The sequence below is a fragment of the Gnatocerus cornutus genome, chromosome 5 (assembly GCF_029298725.1).
Source record: "Gnatocerus cornutus isolate USDA-ARS CGAHR chromosome 5, icGnaCorn1.1, whole genome shotgun sequence".
NCBI lineage: Eukaryota > Metazoa > Arthropoda > Insecta > Coleoptera > Tenebrionidae > Gnatocerus > Gnatocerus cornutus.
This window is the reverse complement of record NC_142237.1, coordinates 16,885,899-16,912,226: the sequence shown is the minus strand read 5'-3', so window position 1 is coordinate 16,912,226 and position 26,328 is coordinate 16,885,899. Positions and strand designations below refer to the sequence as shown.

Below are 26,328 nucleotides of genomic sequence, written 5' to 3'. Positions count from 1 at the left end.
TCTCTATTATCTCGTGCTAATTTTGGAATCAAATAAAAGTTCGAAGGTGTTTTCTAAACAATGCGAGATAAATTATGTAAAATCGGCTTCTTAAAAATAACACTGCTGGAAGGAATTGAAGCGAATATGAACGGTTTATATTTTAGAAACTTGGCAAATTTTCAGGACGACTACAATAGTGAAAAAATTTAATATCTTGTCCAGACAAACATTAGTCAAGCAGAATAAAATCCAAATGTTTTTAATTAATACAAAATGACTCCTACACTAGACTAAATAAAAATTTTAGTTTGAACGTCATTGAAGAACATGGGCACATACCTATGTGACTTTTGAACGACACGGTATTTTAATTTAAGTGATAATACTTGATAAAAGAATAACAAAATATATGTAAAAATGAATACGATAATTATAATTTAATCACTTATTGGTTTATAATACATAATTTGTCCATTAGATATTAAACAAATAACAATTGTTATTTCTGTAATAGATACGGAGTTTAAATACATTTATGCATTAGCTATATAGATAATCCAGTGGATTGTTTTAGTAAAAACATACAGTGTCACAAGTAGTTTCAATTATACAACATTTTAGTATAATTATAGAGAAAAATCAAAATAGTTTGGCTTGTGACACAATGTATTCTGACTAATTGGATGTGACCCATTTTGCTCTAAATTAACCTTTATATTTTATTTAGATAACGAACAGGGTTGGTTTAAGTGGAGTAACGACGTTTAGTAATTAGCCTCTCATTAAATACAAAGATTTGTGTGTTGTTCGAAGAATTATCGATGTGCCTGAATATGTATAATGAAATTTTAGAATCTCGTCGTCAATAGTAAATTAGATTTTGCCCGAATTTCCCACTTCTTTTCCGCGCGTTCTTTGTATGATAAATCGATCGATTTTCCACCTCGCCAAGATTTCGTAAACTTGTTAGCATTGGTGTTATTCTAATGACTCAATAAAGAGGTGTTAAAAAACAGCGATATTCCGTGACGTTCGTTGTATTCCCTAGATTTTTCATAACGCGAAGTGTCGAGTATTTCTGCCATCTCTACAGCAGGAAGTAAAACAGCCTGATGTCACGCAATTTTTTTCCAAGCCATCACGCAACAGCAACGTAATACTTCTACCATTTTTTGTCATTATCGCCATATTTCAAATTTATTAACGGTAATGTAGGCTTGTAACGCGCGTCCTACCAATGCCATATTTCGAATAGACTCTTTGATTAATGACTGGACCACACCCGAAAATGCGTTAATTACCGTAAAATTAATAGCTGATCGCATTTATTTATCATAAATGTCACACGTAACGGTATGAAATATTACGAATTTGCCTTGGAAGCGGTCCAAATCTACTTAATGGAAATTGAATATTTTGCAGAAATATTACACGCTCGTACTTCTAATTAGTTCTTTTAATCAATTTACTGCGCAATTGTTGTACATTGACACATCAACATATAATTTGGGTCTTTTGTTGTCGCTGATGCGTTCATTTAGCGGTTAATATGCCAACGCTGAAACCTGCCAAGTATATTTTAGACTCATTACAATGAACCCTAAACCCGTATCAAATGAAAGTTCAGCGATTAATTTAATAGTTTTTTGTTGTTTTTAAATCGAGACTAGAATAATAATCGAATTAGTTCGGTGATAAATTGATGCAACGAATAATCAAATGCAAGGTGAAAATTCGAGCAGGTGAAAAAACTGACAGAAATGATGCGTGCTGTCACCAAAACTTGGGCGATCGTGGGCATCAACATTTACATTTTTTAATTGAACACGAAAATCGCTAGATTTTTGAGAAAGAGGGGGCGTAAAGTATTAGTTACAAGTCGACGATTAAAAGGGACTTTTTGCCGAAGATGCGCGGCGTCGCCCTTCAGTAACTCAAGTAGGAAAACTTAAAAATTTCAGCGACCCCATTAATGCAACGTTTAACCGAAGCCCTTCAAACTCTTTGAAGGATCCGTCATTACGAAATGGGACAAAAATACGACTTAAATGCGCATTAAATACCATTCTGGCTTTATCATTCGAGGATCTAAGTTCGCATGCTTTCAACGACAGTTATTTGGTTGGTTGCACCCAAACTTTTCGGGTACGCTTTATTAAACTTGTACAAATTTTTGTCAACGAAGCCCTCAACCTCCGATATTTTGCGACAATAATGCCGCAGTATCTGTACACAAAGAGTATTGTTGTTGAAGAAAGGCGGTCTAAGACGAATGAATTATTGTGGATGTTTGTGGAGGAGTATTAAAAAAATATAAATCATGGCTAAGGAGTTCCGAACTGGTGGTCCCAAAATAACAGACTAGTGGAACCCCTCACTCACATATGCGTTTCGTCGCACGGGATTTGGAAATATAACGTTTCGTCTGTATTTGGCTCGTGCTGAAGTAAACTAAAACAAAGATTTAATATTAAGTGCCATATGTGCTCCAGGTAAGTTTACACGAAAGTTGACTCAAGCTTAATGGGGTGTAGCCCCATCAAACCGGGCAAATTGTGATTAGGAATATTGCAATCATATCTCGAGAGGCTCCTCGGATTAGATTGTATTAATAAAGTCAATGTATGGAATGTGTTCAGCGACGTTTCAAAAATTTATGTCTTTTGTTTAACTTCCGACTACTCCACGCTCTCATAAAAAGTTTTAAGGAAATGGGATTTCATCGGATATTGATGAAATATACGCGCAGTTTTTAGGGAGAATACATTCCAATTTCTTTGTTTTTTAGACTAGTTCAGTGTGAACGAAGTTTTAAAAAATCGCGCCGGGATTGAATTTTCATTTAATTTACCGATGATCCGTAATAAAATAAGCCGATTGAATGGGCCATAATATGGACAAACGCCCCTATAAATAAACAACGAGTCAAGCAAGCCTACTTTTTACCTGGATCGAAAGAAATTAAATTAGTATTCTATAGCTCCATTCAGTATACTAATTCCTGAAAGCGACCACCAAAGTCAGTATAAATTCCGGTCGAGTAAGTCCATTAAGTTAAAGTGTACCAGTTTTAATTCGGTGGCTAACTGGCAGCGACACCGTCGAGACGCCCTCGGGTGGCAGCGCCGAGACGTTTAGGTGGCGAACCAATGTTAGCTTAGTAAATATGAAATTCAAAACGCTCCTGGCACCCTGCCAGCATGCTAATATATCCCTGCGACTTGTGCAAATACTGGATATTGCTGGGAATATAATATAACTGTTGTAGTCGGAGGATATTGCAGCCGGTTGACATAAAGGAGCGTGCTGTTATCGAAGGGTTGCTGTTTCGCGGGGATGCAAATCTCATCACGGTTGTAGCGGTATGACCACTGTTTTGCCATTTTCCACTATGGTTCCGCAGGGAGTTGAAACAAGGATATCGGAAACGCGCCACCGGAATATAAATAAAACTCAAAAATAAGCTTGCTGTCACTCACATTTGATTTTATCGTAATATATTAGCGTGTTACAGACTTGCTCGAACTGCTCATAAATTATGATTTCATACACAATTATTTTATTTTTCACAATGTTGGGTCCAACGAAGCATACGAAACTTAGCACGGCATTAATTATGCTTAAAATAAATTGAAAATAGAAAAAACACACTTTCTTCTTTTGTACGGTGCGACGTCTGATGTTTATCTTGATGATAAATAAAACTAACGTATCCAGCTATAGAAAAATGGTTCTGGCATCGAAGAACGTTTTGTCCTGCTCGCAATACCGGCAATGTAAAATTAGAGAATTAAAAAATAAAAGCAAATTGCTGCCACAAAATTTAGATTCCGGGCTGTTTAAAATGTTACGGAAAAAAGGATCATCTCAAGATCTATATCTTGAAGCTAATAACCCCCGTTATTCCACATTTCCAAACCCCGCCATAAATATTAAAAATAATTTTCCGTAAGACTGATGACGCCGCGAAGAGTTATGTGACAACGTGACGCGCTTATAAATCGTCATGTAGAAAAGTGCTCTCTTTAAATAAGTGCGTAGCGACTTGTAAATTGGTCCTTTCCGAGTTAATGAGCCCCGAATGATGGATAAGACGAATATTAATTAATAAAAGCCTGACAAAATGTCGCCGGTACGCAACAAATGAGCGCGCCTCGTGCTTATGACAAGTTCCATCAGTAATTAGGCCGTCTGGCGCATTATGACACTAATAGCTCCATACACACATATTCCACGCAGGTGGGCCCCCATCTACCACCGCTCCTGCCTTGAATACCAACATCTAGACAGACGCGAGCTTTTTTAGTCCGGACCTGGCACCCCTATTCGGCGTCTTTGGCCCGTGAAATCGGACATAGAACGAGGGGATATGTATTAGACGCTTGTCATATTGTTTACACTATCTCCGTATTGTGATACTACCGGTTGGATGGAGATGTCATACCACCCTATCAAATAAAAAATCACTGCGAGGCCTAATTTGGGGATACGCAACGGTTTCGTTTTTTCTAACCGGTCCAAATATATTTTGACGAATTGATGGAGCGTTCTTGTACGTCTTGGGTGTTGTGTATCGTTTACAATAATTTAGTATATTACCCATAATTCATTAATCACCCAGATAGCACCATTTGTAAGACGTGTTTCTGTCACTTGAATGGCAATTAGTCATCTCGACACCTCTGTCATGCATACCATTACTTAAAAAACCTCCAACAGACGACTTAGTATGTAAAGACTGTTCTGTAATCCTCTTCCACTTTGCCAAAAACTGCAACTTCACACTTAGTGTCACTCAACACACCAAGTGCAGCTGTTAATTAATTTTCTCGTGCAAAAAGTGGACAGCGATCCTATCATTCTCAGGGAAAATTTTGCTCAACACTCAACTTTTTTGTCGGACACCCTGTATTAAAGGGACCTTTCAGCAATGAGCTGATCCATATCTGATATATTTAATGTTACTTTAAAATTGTTATAACACAAAAGACCAGCTGCATGAATGAGATGCTATCAAAGACTATCTTGTCTCAGCGCATATGTCACCAGCTTGTGCATCCCAGCTAAAGATGGGAGCGTGTTCAAAATTCCCATAAATTCAGATTTCTACAATTGAATAAATACAAAACTATGTAATTGGAAGTTTTTGTGACAAATGTAAACCCCGACTGGCCCAAGGAATATTAGCAATATATTTAGACACGAGGTTGGAGAAATCTAGGGTGGACTATTGTCAGGGGGATTAAATTTTTTCTATAATACCCAACAAATTAGGCCGCCCTGCTGTGAAAAAATCCATAACGGTTATTTGGGCGATTACGGAAACAAATCTAATTCAATCAGGGTCTGGTTTCTGGTTGGTAACAGGCAACAAGCGGATTTTTTGACTGTTGTGATTCAGCGATGAGTGAGGTCTGTTTGCAGACCATCAAGTAATCTCAACACTGCGGCTAAATTTTTGTTTTCGCAGATTTTTAATGGTTTATCTAATTTTCCCATTGAAAACCTGTAGGACTCAAGTGATTATTTATTTTCTTACTGTACTTTTGAGTGGTGCTGTATCCGCCACGATAAACCGCGCTTATCTCGCTTATTACTTTCATGAAGTCGCAAATCCCACGTGTTGAGAGTTATGCAGCACTTGATTTCGCTTTCCGCGACATGTTTACAGCGAGTTTCACGTTTCCCGATTAAAGTGTACTTTACAATCAGATAATTTTTTGCTAAGTCTAAATATAGTCTCTATTAAGCGATCTAAGATAGAAAGGCATGTTGTGGTTCCAAAATAATCCAGTGCTAAAACACAATCTCAGCTAAAAATACGCCGAGTTTGTTCTTTAATAGTCCCGAATAGAAATTGGCTGGAAACGCGTTTAAGTGTCCGCTTTTGACGGAACCGTCCAATTAAATCGTATTTTGTTGGTTTTTTAGATGTGCCACGAAATTAAGAAAGATTGGCACCGATTAATAATTTAATTAAAAAATGTCGATCGGCGGACGATAGCACGTGAGAAATTCCGCTATGGTAGAATTGATAGCGATTTGGTACAGTCGCTTACAAATTTTATCTTCAGTGGAAGTGACAGCAACAAAACAGCTTTTTGCTAATGGCAAGTCTTGTGCCAAGTGTATTAGCGGTGAACAACTTGCTACTTGATTAGAATTGCGTTGATATCGGAGATTTATGTCATCTAGGTTGTGGCATTAAATCCGAATGCTAGACGTAACTTTATTAATTGAAAATTATGGCCTCGTTTCACGCTGCTTGAAAAAGTTAAACGCTGCATAAGTAGTCTTAATATAATTTATTATTTTGTCCTCTGCTTTGAATTAAAAATTTAACTATACATTATGTAAATTATTTACCATAAATAATGCGTAATTATCGAATAGATAAAACAGTAGTTTTATGGAGAAATTTAATTGACCATTAAATGAAGTGCCGAAATCTTGACTATGTTTTTATACAGTTGTTGGTACTGCTCTTGTCAATTTTTATTACAAGCAGAGCTCGGATATTTCATAACACCTTACATAAAAAACTACCTCAATGCCCATGTTGAAAACACCTTCAGGGGTTTCAATTTCTTTATATGAATTTTTCTTAAAACTACTTTTACAATACCAATGTCACAGTTAATTTATTATGCCAATTACTTATTACAAAGTACACACGTTAGTTTCACCTTTTGAGAGTTTTTCGCCCGTTTTAAATACAATATGTTGCTATTTAATTCTCTGTTGCTAATAATTTATCAAACTGTCTTGTTTTAATTAATAAAATTAATTATTGTAATCTACTTCACACGATGTTAGAATTTTTGAGTAAGTCCATTAATAATGTTCTTATCTGACTAGTTCCAAAGTAAAAAAAAATGTGGAAATCCGTTGCCCAAGGTTTTGCGAAGATCTTCACTTCAGTTTTATTAAAAGATTTTAGATCATTTGTACCTTCAAGGGAATATTTATTTACAACTATTCCTTCGAAAGCTACAAACGAACCCCAGTAACCGAAAATTTGAAATCAAACACATGTTTCGATACTAAAACTGTCATCATCAGTTTAATCGCAGCATTGATGATGACAGTTTTGCTGTCGAAGCACGTGTAACCATTCAAATTTGTCGAACACTACCTAATATTGTAATTATGTGAAAATATACGGGGTGTTTCGTAAATACATAGACGCCAATCGGTGAACTGGTAAGTTTGGGGACTTTATGAAACAAGAGTTTGCAATAATTTGTGTCCTAACTACTTTCGTTAGTTATTTTATTATCTAATGAGCGAGCAAGCAGTAGCGGTAGTTACTTTGAATTAGCAGTTTTTCTAAAACGTCAAACGTGGCAGTGAAACCAGTGCATTTTTTTTTGTATTCTTGTTTCCTCTCTTCTGCCCCTACCGGCAACACTGATTCAGTCTTTTAAATTTGAAAAATTTTACTTCAGATTTGAAAAATTCTATCATTTCTTTAGCCATGTGACTTTATATGTGTCTTTTAGTTAATTTAAGGCATCTCTTTGGTCGTATTGATTACTAAACAAAATCCTTTATGACAAAATAAAGTTCAGAATTTCTCTTTAAGAAGCCTAAAACGTGACCAGTTCACGAATTGCTATCTATTTGTGAAGCAGCCTATAGATTTTGATGGTGGCGTCAAATGAAAAACTGAAAAAGTTTGAATAAATTTGAAACAAATATCGAGCTAAAATAGGCATAAATGTGAGGTTTGCATTTTGTTAAGGACGACTAAGTAAAATGATAATAATATTTTCATAATTTACGAATTTCTATTCACTCGCGCTGACACGTTGGCGATAGTAATCGTAAAAATATTATGAAACCACAAAGTGTAAATAATATTTCCTATATTTAATTTAATCATGCGACATTAACATTAGATATAATTTTTAATGTAATATTTCAGTGAGATAAGAGCGTGAGTAAAGACCGCCATAGAATTAAATTGCCGGATAATGCAATTTTACGTGCGTGCATTCCTGGTGTCGAGTACTTAGAATGTTAACCATACATTATGTATATGATGGTTTTTAATAAATTCAAAAGTTAATGTACTGGGAATGTAAATGTTTTCGTCGTTTTAGAAAATGGTTTTAATTTTCTATAAGCGCGGATATTAAAAGAAATGTTTTGTTTACAAAAGCGATTTGTATACTGGGTCGACAGGTTGTCCCTCGAGACAGAGGGTTTCACTTCGATTTCTGTCAATAAAAGTAAATAAAATATTGCCACTGAATGTACTTAGAGTCAATTATAGTCCATAATTTATACGCTGTCAGTTTCATTTGCTTGATATTCCGTTTTATGCAGATAATTGGGTTCTTGTAACGAGTTGGTGGTTATTATTTGTTTAGAGCAACAATGAACGGTTTCGGCATCAGGCGATTTTATTACACAAGTTAGAACAGTGTTTAATTAATTTTTAATTAGGAGATTCGAGTAATTTCTCTTTTAATTTGTGACAAATGCATTAGCGCAATAATGGTGCAAGTAACCGTGGTTTTTCATAATTATTTCTAGTTATAACATAGAACCATAAATCCTTTATTTAATGCGAATTATTGGTTATGGTTAGGTGAGTCACAAATTTATTATAGTATTTGAGAACAACCGATCAAGCATGATTTTCTTTTTGCTTACTTACAAACAAAATTATGCGTTACAAACACGGCGACCGTGCATTTTTGTTCTGTTTAATGAATATTTTGAGGATAAATTCGTTACGCTGTCGTTAAAATGACAGCTCCAGACAATATTTATGTCTTTGACAATCATTTGCGGAGCGTGTAATTTTTGGTAAACGACCTTAAAAGGCAGGTGGCTTGGAGGATAATTTACGACACCCCCATCGAAGCTAATAGTAGAAAAACGATTTTTATTAAAGTGCAAAGTGACACCGTCGGATGACGGACAACCCTCGAAAACATTAAAATTCACAAAATTCAATTGGACCGTTGATAAATGAATCGTGAAAATTTCCTGTCAACTCCATTGGAATGGGGGTTGCTATCCCATCCTCGTGATTATTAGCAGCGATCCTGAGTAAATACCAGGCGGAAAAATCAAATTTCAAAGCACCCTCCTCGATTAATTGCGTTGGGGGTTATTATTACATGTGTTAGTATGACCAACGGCACGATCAAAGATCGCTCGACCCAGTTTTACCCCTTTTCACCCCGCTATTTCTTACGCTCGGACGGGCATAACAGACACCCTGCTTAATGAGATTATCATACTGAAAGGGTTGGAGGCTTTACAAAATGGCGGGCGCTTTATTAATATGGCGCGAGGTTGTAATATAGATGCTATAAGACTTTTGTTTTCTAACCTGCATACCCGATAACATAAAGAGATTATCAAACTCGACCGACGGTATTTATCTAATAAAAATGACAGATTTACGACCGTCCATTAACGATGCCGGTAATAACGAACAGGTTTTGTTTTGCGCCCACTTATGCCCATTCCAGTTTAGTAGATACTTGGAGGAGACGCGACCGACACCATCAGTAGTATGACAATCATCATGATGAGAACTTATAGCTATTACACTAAAATATCTCTAAATAAAAGCAAAACATCACACTCGTGGAGACCACTCTTATAAATTTCCCATGAAGGAATGAGTCTTCATTTTGTTATACACTTGTGACCAATTCATCATCGTTTGGCACGACCCCTACCACCACAAATTCTACATAATCAAATAATATTTTTGTAAAATTATTAATAAGAAAATAAAGTTGCTGAATTTATTAAAAGTAGTAAATAATAATTAAGTTTACTTGTGAATATTTATTGTAACTACACTAGCATGTTGACAATAATATTGATTGTTTAGAGTTTCCATTTTAATTAGACAGAAGTAAGAAGAATTGAGTCATTTTATAGACTTCAACATTTATTACTAATTAGTTTGTTGATTGACATTAAATTTCCAAGGATTTATATGAAAACCATAATTAAAATAATTGTAACTAAATATTTATTGTTTGACTTTCATTATCCAGAATTTCGTTTTATTTATAAAGCCGCATAAATATGTGGAAAAATTGGAACAAAAAAATACATTTAATGTCTTATAAAATGTTTAATGTGTAAATTAACAATTCGTTGCTCTAGAATTTTTTTTATTCAACCTGTTGCTCATCGTCTGAGCTGCAACGAATTTTTTTCCATAAATAACATCATCATATTCAAAAACTGTGATTTATATTTGATCACTCTGGTGTTGTAGACCACAAAGCAGAATAATAGCAAGAACAAAAAACGAAACAAGTTGTATCTAAAAATATGACAATCATTGCTCAGGTATTCGGTATGATGTTAACATCTCAAGCAGGTTTGAGTAAACGTGAACAAATTGTCCGAAATAAGAAAATCGTCCGCTCCAAAGGCAGTGGAGAAGTAGTTACGTAACAAATCGATTAGTTCTGTTGGCTTCGGATGCAAAAACCGTCCGTTCCAGTACGTAATCCTGCGAAATTTAACAGTTAGCATCCCAAAACGCGATGCAAATATTGTTTTGATCAACCAACATCGATCGATCACTGGAAGACCACCGGGTTCTGAAGACCTTGAAAAAAGATGCACCCTGAACTAGCCGTTCATCATAAAAAGTGTAGACAGCGAGATCAAACCTGCCGCACACAATTATGAACGTCAATATATCCAGAAATTGACAACAAATTATGGTCCTTTGTGTCGGCCGATCGTCCATCATCAATTAAACAGGAAAGCAAGTTTTTCAAGACTGGTAGCATAAGCAGTTATGATTTGATGTGCACTACACGGTTAGCTGTCGAAGAAGCATTCTCACGGACTTTTTACCTGACAGTTTGGCATCTTCCAGATGACAAACGCAATTAGCGTAATACAGCGATTTTTGGGAGTACTGAGAAGAGGAGTTTTCAACTTGGGGCTGTTTTACTCCGAAGCGGTTCGTTTGAACTCACATCGCGCTTGAAGTATTTCAATTTTCCAAATACTTCGGAGTCCACGACAGAAATAAACTCACTCAAATTGCCATAATAAGAACAAATTACGCACAATTTATAGGGCAGAAATATTTATAATTCTCAACAGAAAAACACTGTAATTGTGCTTGGGATTATATGGGCTTGCTTAAAGAAGCCGTCGGAATATTACAGCTCATAAGGTAGAATTATAGAAACCATCTCGCGTCGTTAAAACTGTTGATATTCTCGGTGAGAACAAATAAACACTTGACCACTACTTCATTCTTTATCACCCTTTTACATATTTGTAAATAAATAAAACAAACACAGGCTGTCGGTGACCGTTTAAAGGCTGTAATTCCGCTAACGACCGTCAATTTTTAGTAATGATCCAACGCTTGTCAAAAGTAAAAGTGTTGCGCGTTCCACGAAAAAAAAATGAGAGAAACGCCACCACCACCAAACCAGTAAAATTTTCATGCTTTTGTACGACCTGCTACAGAAACTGATTAAAAGCGACCCCCCATTCGCCTTCTTTAACAAAGCTAAGGCCATGAACAAACTAGTAAATTGAAAGCTCTTCTTTTATGAACGCTAAAAGCCATAAATTATTTCAATTGCACTATTTCGTTGTCTGTTATTTCACAGAATTTGCAGGTTTAGTCACGCCGTGTGGAAGGCCGTTTGTTGAAAAGAGTTAGTTCAATGAGATGAGTGATTGTTGCCATTTGATTGTAAAACGACATCAGAGAAGACTTTTGCACAGACAATTATTCACCTTAAAACAGGCCGAACGCAACACCTTGTGGAATCCCATTATGTGCATTACTCTGGTAATGCATGATTAAATGCTTGTGTTGCAGTTAAAAATACAAATTTGTTGACCGCATGAAACTGTAATTTACATAATTAAATACGAAGATTTTTGCATGTAGGCATTTAATCGCCGGTATAAAACCATGTTTTGATATAATTAACGCACATTCCAGGCGGAATTCCAGATGTCCACACTTATTTGGTGGATAATAATAGCCACCCCTAGCTAAATATACTTAAAAAATCAAGAAGTTTTCCTCTACAATGTAGAAGCTAAATACAGTCATGACTTTTATATTTTTAATTAGCTAAATTAAATCTCGATATTTCATTCAAATTCCAAAATATTTTTTATTATTACAGAATTATTAATGAGAGATTGAATCTCTGAACACATACAAACGAAAGTCCATAAAAATAAAAGATTAAAAAATTACGATTTTTTTAATCAAAAACTAAAAATTTTGCTTCATAAATCGTCTGAATAATTATCAAAAGTAAATAACATTTTAGTTGACACTCTCGTCATAAAGGATAACATTTTTAATAATTTTGTGACATTACCAAATTAAATACATTTTTCTCTAAAGATGCAGTTTTTAGTTAACGAAATTTGTGTCGGATTTTCCAAATAAAATCAGTTTTTTGTATTTTATTTGCAAAAAAGAAAGTAATGAATATGGTTAAAAATCAAATAATTTCTCTAAAGCTCATATTTCGAGGCTTATTATTTATGCGAAAAAACCAAAATAGAAAAGCGTTTATTTTTGTGTAAAAGAATCCTCTTGTTCACCAGTAGCATGAGAACACTAGATATTAGAGAATACACAACCATGTTTGTTTTGTGAATGAAGCTTGATGTTCATAAAGCTCGTAAAAGCTCAACAAGGTCTTTAATTAATAAGACAAAAATTTGTTAAGAGTTTTATTAGTTTCTTCAAATTTGTCAAAGACAGTGCAAAGATTAGATCTTTATGGAGATGTAAACATCATACGAAATTAATAAAATTTAGATTAGATGCGGAGATTTCACAGGCGTTTAACAATATTATTTTCGTCAAAGCAGACACTATCTTTACATATCGAGGAATTACCATTTTTATGTCTCTACTGTTAGTTTTTAATAAAAATCTGTAAAAAGTGCCAACAACATGCCCTTCGTGTTTTTATGTTTGTAAGTATACAAAGTAGATGGTCTCGGTTTCGTCGCGCGGTCCAGGTGGTTTCGTCGGCCCCGTGAACCCGGTGAATGTTATCGGAGATCGTCGGTATGAGCGTATTACATTACATCTGGTTTTCGATAAATGCCGGTGTAATCGTGGCCATAATTCGCGTGTTTATCGGTAAAAGCCGTCGGTCACGAGTGAGTAAAACTCCAGGAGTCTAGTCACAACAAAGTGTGACTTACCGATGACTGCAGCAGAAGGAAATGCAGGAGCGTCGTCGTCCTCGAGGAGGCGGATGGGCCTCGCCTGCTTCCTGCGAGACATCACAAAATCACAGTTCACTGAACAGTCACCAGTTTTAACACCTAACTACAAGAAGCACTCATGTCGGAATATGAAGTTATGATGTGGCCGTGATTGGTGCAGGTGCCGTACGAACTCGTCGGCGCCGCGATGCTGTCTGTTACGGCGCCGTTCCGTGGTGGGGGCCTAGATAAGGGCGGCGCGTCGAACTCACCCTCGGCAAGGGTCGGTTCTTGTCGACGGCCACTCGCGCAGCGGTCTTCCTTGAACAGGACACTACGACATTCCTGAAGGTGCACGAGGTGGAGACGTCGGCGGTTGTCCTCTGGGTGCGTCGCGGCGGTTGTGACAGCTTAACGCCTGCGGTACCGACTGACAGAACCAGCAACCGACTCGACGAGCGGCAATTGACTAAGTGACTATCTCGGCCTGCCCCACGAAGACCCGCCCACTGCTCTTACCTGGGGAGTGGGGCAGGTTCTACTCATTCAACGCAACGACGATTCCGACACTGATTCATAAATCACTGATATTGGAGGAGTATTTCACCAAGATTCTCATACACTATTCCTCGAAGACGACGTCGTACCCAACCATTCGCAGTACCAAACAACCGACACTAAAAAACTCTTGGAATATTTAAAAACCACGCTGAAGATGATGTCCAAGAGAAAAACCCATTCTCATAAATCACTGACTTTCGAGGAGCCCTCAAACATTACTAATTAACACAGACACCTCGTTAGAGTAAACAGAAGATTCCTTCAAGATATATCCTTTCGGAAAATGGTGAAGGTTTCCACCACAATGACCGTAAATAATTATTAATTAAAAAATTCATTACTGCGTCGTAATTTATTTTTTGTGGTTGGCAAGTGATCAAATTTTCAACAGGAAGACCGGAATGTCTACCAACTTTGGAATTAATTTGAGTAAATACCAATAAGCATTGTTGTATCGAACCGTATCTCATTGTTTCCTTTCCTTTACTAATTCTCTAGCGGGTACTTGAATTATTATAAAAAGGTCATTATTTGTTCTATGGCGTAATTCTACTTTCAAGAGGAAGCTGAGATTGGCTTTGTTAAATTCAACCCAAATTTATTCAATCATGAAGCAAATACAAAACTTGGTTGAAATTATTATGAAAATTATACATCATAAATAAATATGTAGTGAAAAACCTAAATCAGTGGTCAAAGCAGAGATCAAATGATTGGGTTTTGGCCTTTAAAGTTAGTCCGTTTAATCCCAAAGTTGTATCAAGTTTGACACATTAAAGTTCGCCGCCTGAATTGGATTAACTTATTAATTAGACTTGTGTTGCTCCTAAAAGGCGCAAAATATCTTAAAATCATTTAAGCGTGATCCAGCAAAAGACATTGTCACTCGTTTCTACTTTATTCCCTCATTTCTAGTTTAAGCCCTCCTAAGCCAAGCATACCGCACTTCATATCAAAAATGACAACTTATACTTTGGAAAATATGTCCCAATTTCCGAAAGCACCGCTCCCTTATCCCTCGGGAGCTTCCACTTTTTACATCTAATCCTCCGTCTCGAGGATCTCCCGCCTGCCTTGAACTGCAGGTATAGCCACACGGCAGTTGTACAGTAATTGTGGCAAGTGTCTCTCACTTGCTGTCGATATTCCTGCTGGATTTTTGCCGTGCGTTCGAGCTTGTTAAAGACTGGCTCTCACCGACAGCTGCCAACAAATCAATCAAAATAATGAGCGTGATATTAAGTACAACGACGAAGTACAGTGGTTGCATTGCGGCACGGCTGGTACAAAACATCTAATATATTTATTGAGGTTGTCAGCAGGCTGCAGGCAGCAAGTAGTAGACATCAGTTTTTACGGGGTCGAGGATGTATCATAACACATGTCTTAAATGGTCGCACAACTCGCGAGGCGAATAATAAGCGTGACATCTAACGAGGCATGTCAGTGAATATTTTGTAAACGCGCTGTATTAATTATGAAACGAGAAAAATTCGTCCTTAGCTCGCTGAGCTAACGTTAAAATATTTCAGACGTTGAGTTATATTTTCACCGAAAAATTTATTCAGGGATGTCACTTGGTATCGTCCACATTAAAAATTTATGCGTCCTTTCTTCTCGAGTCTATATTAATATTTCCATAAGAATATTATGCGTCTGTCGTCGAGACCGTTGGTATTTTCTTTCATGGATGCCGATGGGCATTTATTAGGGGAGATCCCGTCCATCGGTAACGCGACAGCAGGATAGATATCCAAATATCATATGAAAAACATTTGCATGTCGTCGGTGTTGTCGTTGTTGACAGATTTATTGGAGAGATTGTGAGGGAAGTCGGTATTAAAATCCTTTATTGTTATGGCATGACAGCGATGGGAACGCGTCGGTCTGCGTCCATTTCAGACATAACATGTGTAAACACTGCTGCATTATCGCTAAATCCTATGTGGTCTACAGGATTATGCTTATGCGTCGTTGCGTCAACAAATAATACGATTTTAAAGTACTCGCTGTAGATTAGATCGAGCTGGACCTAACACCAACATGGAAATTCAAGTGACCTGCAAATTCAGAGATTTGTATCGATTTGCCAACGTTTCATTCAATTAGGCTCAACAAGAAATCCAACGTTAGTACCCTCTTGTTCAAAATTCCAACAACTTTACCGGGAAAAAATTCAAAATCTACGCAGATCCACGCGGAGCAAAAACAGTTTTGCAGAAAAACTTCCGAAAGACCAAAATTTGGTGGTCGTCTCCGAGGTGTCCATTCTCACACTTGGTGGAGCATTCCTGCGTCTGGCTGGGCGCAAAATAAATAATTCATGCGGGGATGCGACAAGGTGATATGAAAACAAGTTGGTCGGCATGCGTTTTTCGAGCTATTGTGGAGAAGAGTTATGCGCCCCTTCGGTGTATATCGCCGTCGAATCATCTGCAAAGCACACACGTGTCCGTGTTTCAGATCGTCATAACCGCCAGTTATGACGGTAGAAAAACTGGATGAAATGCTATTTTTCCCGCCGCTGTTGTAGCATCATCCTTTTTTGTCTTCATCAGGATTATAAATAATTGGTAGGGCTGGAGATGTCTTTGGATGGACGGAGACCCACAAATCACCAAGACGGATCCAGTTTTCGTCCAAAACTCTACATAAATCTATATTATATCGGGACGGGGCCCAATTAGAAGAGATTGTTCAGTTTCTACCAGACGGTGACAACGCCTCGCTGCTTGTCAACCACCAACCTTTATGCGACCAGGCTCAAGGACTTGCCGAATTCTTGGGCGAATTCACGGATGACCATGTGGGGCATTTACCCAAAAGAGACAAATAGGGCTCATAAATTAGACGCAATTAAAATGCGGCAAATTTTTAAGTGGTAGAATGGCGCAGCAAAATTTTTGACGTTTGCTATCAAGCGCCAATAAACAACGCATTAAACCGTAAATCAACTCGAAATTTGAAATTTACAAATAACCATAAACAAATTAAAGTTTATGGCAAGTTTTGAGAATTAGTTTTGAATTTCTGGCAACTGAAGATTTATAGTCTAAGACGTTCCAAATCAATTAAATTAAAGAGTAGATTTTGTTAAATTGAAGATAAAAGCGAACAATTTGACCTATGAATCGTAAAAAACTGAAGGTACTGACGTCGACTGTTAATCATGTTATGTCTCTTGTATGGTAATGTTAGTAGCAAATTTATCTTCATATTTCTATTGATACGAGTTAAATGCTACCTTGCATACTGATAACGGCAAAATTAACGTCACGTAACTTTTTTCCCATAATATACCCAAGTAAAAAATTCTGCCACATCATGTTATGTCTGCTGAAATATAAAGTAAACAGAAAGGACTGGATTGATTACACCAACTTTGTAATTAAAAATAAAAATTTATGTAATACTTTTTATTACTGTTTGGTATTTAGGTTGTATAAATTAAAAATATATTTTTTTAATATTAAGAGTTGAATTAGATAACAATAAAAGTAAGTTTGACAATCAATTAAACAAACCTAAAAATTAATTTGATTACCTGATAAATCATCAAATAATTGCGAGTCTAATTGATCAACCGCCTGTAATTGATTAGTAGAGCTGGTTGTTGATGTTATAACTGTTTATAGTTTTTATGGTATGATGGTAGATCACTAGCGATACTTCTTGGTGGTTTTATTTATTTCTGTGTTCAGACACATTAGAGAAATTGGAATTCGGTGTTTTAGCTCAAAGCTTAGTAATTAGAACAAAAAACTTTTACTTTGTACTTTCAATTAACTGATCAACCACTGCAATTCTGTTATGCAATAATTGTCCAGAAAAAACATGTTTTTGTGACGTATCTCTCTATATTCAAAGACACAAAACGTGGTTTCGTGCAGTTACTTTAATTCTGTGTGCTTTTGTTAAAAGTTCGTCGTAAATAATCTGCTGGGGTTTTAGAAAGTGTGACAATGGGTACTTTTCTTTGGAGTCCGAACGCAATCCCTTAAAATCACCCTTTCGTCCAACAACTGGGTCAAATAAATATGCTGTCGTTCTGAAATAGATACTTTCGTGCTAATCCTCAAATACATTTGGCAAATTTCGTCTTTCACAGACATGGGTAGAAAATTCAGGTAGGATCCGATTTGCCTGTTGGTCTAATTTTACGTAAAATAGTTCTGAGAATCCGTCAAAAATTTAGAAAATAAGCAAAATTTACCTCGAAAAAGATTTTGGCAAAACTACTGAGTTGGTTCAGTTTACCTACTCTTGTGATAATTATAATTTAATTGACAGATATTTCAGAGTTAGCTACGTATTATTACTTATCTATCTACGATCAGACGATTGCGATCAAAGAATGAATAATAAATTCGAAACCGTCGATCCATTTTTCTATTCATTCAAACCACGTTTATTCTTTCCAAGGTTGTATCTGTAAAAACAGAACAGAAAGATTTACGATGTTCAGTTTTGAATAATTTAGTTGTAAAAAACTAAAAATAAATTTTATATCATATTCGAGAAGTTATTGTGGCGACGAGTGAAGATGACAACCACGTAATGGCTTTTTGCATAGCTGTCTAAACAGCTTTGGAGATTTTTTTAAGTTTGAAGAGAATATTTTTATTGCATCAATATATCCATAAAAAGTTTACGAGTATGAAATTACAATTTACAGATTTGTAATGGTTAAAGAAATATACAATTCACTGTCCAGAGGTGTTTGCTTTGGCTTTTACAATGTCTTTTTGTGAAAATAGTGGAAGTGTTGACCTTTGCCGAAAGAGCGAGTTCCTTTCTTTTGGGAAATTGCATGTTGCATGACGAGCCTTTAGTGTAATCACTTGATGCATCCCATCAATTATGACATCCAAATGAATTAATCGATAGATATCTTCGGTCACGGAATCAGTGTTGGGTTTTTCGACGTGTGTAGTAAAATAAATTTAAAAATCTCCCAAAGAAGAGCTGTCCACTCTGGCTCAATTTACCGTCGTCACTATTGCGATTCGAGACAGCGTTTTGCTTTCCCTGTTTTATCAGAAGCAGGGCCGGTGCAGGTATATTGGCCATTATTTATGGCTCGTTCTGGAGACAATCAGATATAATCACACAAAATCCTAATCAATGTTAATTTATAGCGGTCGACCCTAATAAACATATATGAACCCTTTGTTTCATCCGTTCACATGCGACGTTTAATAATGAGCCGAAAAGGCACTATCATTTAAAATGTGAGGTTTTAAATTTCGGCCGGCGTAGGTCGACTTGTTTGTCCATTCACGTTTGTGACTATGAATGTGTTCTTGGGTTTGATAAAGATGAACCACGCTACTATGAGAACACGACGTAAATTGAACCTGTTCGGGGCAATTATGCCGAAGAGAAAAACTGCGATTATTATTTTTGTCTGTATAAATATCCAGTTCAGTTACATTGTTTTATTCAACGCTTCTATTTAAACCGATGTATTTATTAGAGTTATTTATTGATTTCGAATAGGTAAATTAAATAATTTCATTTCCGATCCAAAACGGTTTATTTAAACAAGCTGTTGAATTCTTCCATTTGTTACGAAATTAACTCCTTCAAACACGTACTTGGTGCGTAATTGCTATAAAAAATAACGATGCAAATAACACAATGCATCTGGATGCGACGACGGAATGTCGAACAACACAAACACAGAGCAAGTTTGAGAGATGATACAACGTTCGAATTTAAATGATGTTTAGTCGAGGCAATAAACCTGTCAAAGGTTCGTTTCACCATGTCACAAAAATATCACTAGTTGTCTAGTTATTATTCATCATTTCCGAGGATGAAATCTCGACACCATGAACATGAGCGGGTTATTTTCGGTGGCAGTTAATCTCAAACTGTAACAAATTACCACAAATCCGTACCTGGTAAACATTATGTAAAAACTTATATTTTATGATGAGAACTTATAGGAAATTTCAAGCACGTTGGTCATTCTCTATTTATTTATGTTTGGCAGGTGTTTGTCACTAACCACAATGTGAGTGTATCTACTTTGAATTAACTAAATAATTACATATTATTGTTATTAAAACCGCTGTGCAAGGAAATACAATTAAACACTTATATAGACTGTGTAATTCGATACACGGGAAAAATGGGTGGCTTTTGCGTCATTAATTATTTCACAAAGAAAAATAAATTGTGATTCAACACAGAAATGTTTACACGCGAAACCATTGTATTAATGCGTTAAAATATTGCGTCTATCACGAGTTGTAGGAGTTCGTTACAATTATAATAAAATATCCAGGTGTTCGGTAAGCTTTGATCTGCGTAAATAAACAATGGAAATAACACTATTATAGCGTCATTAAAACGTTACATGTTACAGAACCATTTATGTACAACGGAATTTTTCTGGAAATCCCGATTTTCTTCGTGGTCTGAGTTTTAATTATTACGCCACGAATCTGTAAACCCCATTAAAATTAAAGCACACATTTCTCTGCACATATGCGGTCCAAATGTTGTATAAAATCAACTCTTCACTTGTATCGCAAGCTGTCATAAACCAATAAATTTCTCTTAGATAGTACAGAATCCTCTTGTGCATTCCCGTTTAATCAGCTCGTTAATACGACAGCGATGTTCATAAAAGTGACTCCGTCTTGTAAAAAAGTCATAGTTTTCTGTATATGTACTTAACTTATAAATGCAATAAAACATCATGGTCTAACTTGTCTATGCACACGTCGTCTACTAATAGTTTATTGGAATTTCACTGCTCGTAGCTATAATCAAGAACGCACGTGCATTTACCTATTTCGGATGCGGTATTTGGGCTAAAAACATACAAACACATACAATATTATCAGTAACGGGGCTTGTTATTATTGTGTTTACATGTATATTTCATGTCGCACTTCTGGTGGGCCCGTACCCAGCGTGCATAGGATAATATATCCACCTGTCCCGCTATGCGACTACCGACTTTACTAAACACCTACTCAAGTTTCACCATATCACATAAGGAGATAATAACGACATAAACACCTTTGGTCCAGAAACGGAGCTTTTGGAGCTGATGAGCAGTGATTGCAGTTTTCTCGGTTTGATCGTAGCTCCTTGCACTGGTTAGTTAATAGAAGCTTGCACTATAAATCCATGGACCATGAAGCAGTGAATCCTCACATATCTAATACACCCTCTCTGTGTATTGAGGATAATTAATCCCTTGTGTTGCACATAATATTGTTTCGGTATAATTAGCGAGCTTGTAGTTCTGACTGCTGTCTGGTTGGTACAGTTAAAGCTGCCTTAGTGGCGCTCTAGTCATTATATATGTGGTCTGTTCTCCTGTTCTACTGAAAGCTTATGTTTATAGTGGTTTCGTTACTGTTCTGTAAGCTGTTTACTCATGACTACGCCAACATTTATGTAGGTACTTTTAAACAGGTACATACATACACTTGATTTCATTAAATATGCTTAAAGGTAGTGTTGAGTACTCCCTAGTCCTCGTGCTTTGCTCTATTATGGCCTTTTAATAAATTTAAGCCGAGACTGCAAAATAAGGCGAAATGTTGACTGTCGTGCGTAAGTCTCATGGACCACACTGTAGTGCCACCCAACGCATTAATGACCATTCGATGTTGGGATAATTTATGAGACCATGTTGGGACGTGAGTGGGAAGCCAACGCAAACACCACTGCTGTTATTATCTCCTCTATTAGATATGGAACAATCAGGACTTGTTCTTATAATTAGAGACGGATATTTAGGCATTTTTGCAGAGAATCCGCTTAATTGAACTGCGGGTTTAGCGAAAAATCAACATAATTTATACCGTTTTCTCTCCAATCTTAAATGAACTAACGAATTCCTTAATGTTTCACGTTATTTAAAGGCTTTCATTGTGCCTCGGTGTCGGAATATGGACATGCAATAATCTCAGTGAGCGCGTGTCTTTCTGTCACACCATACTTAGCCATCAGAGTGATCTTTAAACACACCGCCCTTGTAAATATAACCGGCACAGGACAATGCCGCATTCATGATCCTTGGAGCACCTCAGGTGCCTTCGCCTAATCACATTCGTCAATTCCTCTCTTATCGCATCCGGTAAATTGACAGTTTCCAGCAACAGACGTTGGATAGGCTTTCTGACTTTCCCGGAAAGCAGATCTCGGACTGTGCATGCATATCTATGCGTCTATGTACTGCCTCATAATTTATTTACTGGAATATTCTTAGATCAAAACTGATATCAACGCCTGTTTATTTCCACCACACTCTGACTGAAGGTATATATTTCAAAATCAGCATAAACATGGAGATGGAGTCTGAATATAACCTTTCCATGCAATAAGGCACTTGCTTTTCGAATTAACACACCTGAATTTCGGTCGTTCCAAATGTCTTCTTATCTAAATTTTTTGTTAATTTTGAAGTTTCTGTGTTCGACTCCTTCATGAATCGGCTATGAATTAATTAAAAAGCAAGAATAAGCCTATTTACATAAACCTTCTTCGCTATCCGGCAAAAAACGATGCGATCAATGGAATCGAGATAAGTTTGATTGTATTTGTTTATCATCGGCGAGATAACGATAAAAAATGTAAAAACAATTCGAAATAGGCATTAAAAAGGTTATTAACGTTCTTGTCTCGTTCTCCCCATTAATGTCCAGATAGGCATATACAGCGGTGACACTCAAAGCCCGAAGAGACGGTATTTACAATTTTATTGTTGGATATTTTCATTATTACCTGCTTTGGATTTTATTCCCTATTTAGAAAAATATTTTTTTTTAATTCACCGCAATATGCAACCGGTGTGTTTAGATATTCCCAAGAGTGCTTCGAATACGACTGGTTGGTTGATTCTTACTCTGCCACCACACGGCCATTCATTTCTGTTTTTTATTACTCTAGTGAGGTTTCTAAATTAAACCAGAGACGCTAACAAACGTGCAATTATTTTACACATTTCCAAATCAACCACTTCGACTAGCAAAACATTTCATGAGCCAAAGAAACGAAGAGGACACCACAGACAAAGTTACAAATAACAATATGAATAACATTTCTTGGCAGACTGCTTTAGATAAAGTGATGTCAGTGCGACATTTCAACTGTGGTCATATTAAAGTAGCAGTCAGGTTGAGAAGTCAATCGAATATCGGCCGCATTTGTCAGCGTCGCGACGACTGTACCTGAATTTCAAAAATGTCTTGAGATGATGCTTTTCCGTTGATTCCTTTTCAGGTTTATTTCGATTAATTAATGCGCGTGATTAAAATCCCGATCAAGTCGGATGTTTTTTAGTCAGAACCCTCGGTGTAAAGTTCCTGGAGGGATCGAGCGGAAAGACCGATGAAGGTAATTAAAGAGGGTATTTTTAAGAATATTTATCCATAATTAGAGCTATGTTTAGGTAATTTGAGTATTAATTAACTGCATAACATTAAGATAAGATCCCAAAACTTTTGTTTAATACCGTTCGAGTTGAAGATGCGCTCCCAATTTGAATTTATTAAAGTTTTCCTGCTGTATCTTGAAATTCGTAAATAAAAGCTATTCTACTAAGTATTTATGTAAATTTCTTAATGATTGTTAAAAAAGAGAATTTCTAACTGGCTTAATAGCTTTCGTGGGACCTAATAATTAAAACAATAAATTTGAGAACGACCGTCTTTGGAAATTTTATATTGTTTTATGACCGGAATAAATCACTGGCTAATAAGGTTTTTATTTGATTTTTTATTCGACATTCCACTGTGGCAAGAATAGCAAAGTTTGTGTCGAATTCGGAAATGTGAGCAACCACAATGAGGATATTAACGAGGGATCATATCGGAAAAAGTTTACAAACATGGTCTGAATCCATACTTAGACATAATCCCTTTGTGGGGCGGCATATTTTGAAAATCCAAAAGTGGCCGACACTTTGTCACCTCGTGGGATTACAAGGGTCTAAAGAATATTTTTCTCGTAACAGTGGTTCCATCTTCCACAAGTACGTCTGTTCAAATAGGAATTAATGGGACGTGTTAGGCGCTTTTGAAGGTTTAAGACCAAAATTTGATAATCCTTATTGGAACGTAAACTTGTTCCCAATTAAATTCGCAACTAAGTATAGCAATTCGACCATTAATTGTATCCTGTAGATTAATGAAGTTCTTGGCCCACCACGCCAAGTTTGACTATCCGAGATTAACCAACTTCGGATCTAAAGCTAATAGATTCGATTTGATCTTCGGACTGATGGCTATTTTTGTTTATAAGAAGGACAATTAACCTCCAGAGCACAAAATCCACTGTCTGATGGACAGTAATCATTAAGTAACGATTACGCATCTCGCCGAAGAACAACAATAATGATAGCAGTGATTAAATAGTGGGGTGTCTTAGATAAATGAGTGACAGCTCAGGCTGGGATATGCCAGAGTTCCCAGTGGTGTATTTATATAATGATAGAGCTGAGGAAACTCGAGCTAGTCACTGGCGAGCAGGGTCATAACCTGATCCTTAATCCACGTACAATAGTCTCGACCTTGGGATGGGGGTGGCACACTGTGCCAATTAGAAGCCGTCCCCCTTAATTCTCAGATTTGAAACTGCTTCCGGCTATTACTTCATACTTTTCATGACGCTCATGTTCAATTTTAAGCCCACCATAATTGACGAATTTTCGGATAAATGCTTATTAAGCTATTAATGTGTTATGGATGATACAAAAATTAGTAACTCTTCGCTGACAAGTGATGGACACCACGTAACATCATTTTAGGCTCATCGCGCGACTACATAATTTTATTACCCATAATTTATTTAATTATGATTTCTTTTTCGTAGGCTCTTTCTTTGACACGAGGTCGTTTCCATATCAAATCTCGGCACAAATTATATTCCAAGTATCCTGGGAAATTTCCTAAATTTGACAGCTCTAAACAATCAATTGTAACATCATATTGTTTATAATGACGAGATTACAGTTCTAGAGCGGCGCGCAGCCCTCAAAGAAGAATAATTAGAATAGTTTCGTTAAAATCCCTTCTACCATTATAATTCCTTCATATGAAAGCAAAGTTAGATTTAGAAATCCTGCATGGAAGAACATCGGTCGCATTCCAGCGAATCGCTTAGCATATTCATCGAGAACAATGAGATGAAACCCGCGCGCGGCGTAAATTTCGCAAAACTATTCGCGGCAGCCGCGTTATTATTCTCTGGCGCATAAAATAAAAGAATTTCAAATTATATGTATGCGATTTTTTCGTCACCAGTCTTGTTGGTATTTCATGTTTATATTCAGCGTGTCGCATATAAATATCAACCTTTTTTCCACAAAACAAGCGCGTTTGTACTGAGATATGCAAGTATGTTACTTTATTGCTACAATTAGAGGATGCTGGATGTGCCGGCTATTACGACGATGTCAGCTTCAGGAATGAATGAATGAATATGGTGATAGTTAAGAACTCAACAGGGACAATAAACTGCAATTTCGATCAAAGCTTTCTGCGCGTTTGCATACACTCCACATTCAATTTACATTTTTTTTGTAATTATAAGCAAGGTTACTGTGGGATCGAAGAAAATCATAAATTTCTTATCTTCTTTACTACACGTGGATATCTGCAATTGAAATGCTATTAAAAGTAGTTTTTAAAAGCCAAATTTTGTTTGCAGTTTTGATTATTTTTTTCTTCTTTAAAGTGTGCTGCTAAGGTTCAATTCTTCCAATTCCAGATGATCAATAATCTCAATTTTTGTTCTTGTGGATTTTCAACTTTGAGAGTAAGAAAATTAAAAAATATGCTGATTCCTGAAATTTAAATCGGATGGCAGATCAGATCCTTTTGAATTTTCTTTAAATTACTTACCTAACTGTGTCAGATTCTTTAAATAATTCCATCGAATATTTGCATCGAATTCCTTTGATTCTTGATTCCATTCGATTCTCTAGATCTTTGATTCCCTAATTTTAAAAATCATTTCTTTAGGTCTGAAGTTGTTTTCATTCTTTAGATCTTTTAGGTTCCTTGGATTTTAGATTTGTCGAAAATTGTCACTCTTATGAATTATTTGTAAAATAATAGTCATTTGTTTCACCAAGTTAGAAAATGTTCTTTTGGAAATGCGTCCCACACCAGAGAGTGAAGATTTCAATTTCTGAACATGTCCAAAGCATTTTCAAGGCATGTTAAACACAAAATTTTGTACGGCGATAATTAATTGTTATTTATTTTTACTTTTGATTTGAATTCGAAAAGTCATTCTCTCATTTAGGGAAATAGGTAACCACATTTATATCGAACAACTGAAAATTAATTTAAATTCAAATATCAGAATTTCGTTCGTCTGTAAATTTTTGCTGAAACTTTTCTAAAGGCGGTTTGACAAGATTACATTTTTTATTCGTAAAAATTTGAGAATTTTTCTTTCAAATCGACGTTCAAGATTTGTCACAAAATTGATACAGAATTTTTTTTCCTTTTCGCTAACTTCCAAAATCAGCGGTTTGGGGGTTTATTCTCTTCTCTTGCGGCATTGTTACTGCGCAAAATTGTGAAATTATTTCGTCGTCTAAGC

The 26,328-nt window shown here is 36.2% G+C and overlaps 1 protein-coding gene across 5 annotated transcripts in view; it reads right to left on the bottom strand.

The window, feature by feature from the left end:
• The window catches only part of LOC148175194 (homeotic protein spalt-major-like), a 149,741-nt gene that overhangs the window by 27,008 nt on the left and 96,405 nt on the right, over positions 1-26,328 (bottom strand). For 3 of the 5 annotated variants that reach the window (XM_088036151.1, XM_088036154.1, XM_088036155.1), the window contains exon 1: positions 13,186-13,272. The exons of the other annotated variants lie outside the window; for them this stretch is intronic. In XM_088036151.1, the coding sequence (XP_087892277.1) occupies positions 13,186-13,267 (82 nt within the window). In that variant the 5' untranslated portion in view covers positions 13,268-13,272. Of the gene's footprint in view, positions 1-13,185; positions 13,273-26,328 lie in introns of those variants that run through there. 5 annotated transcript variants of the gene reach the window in all.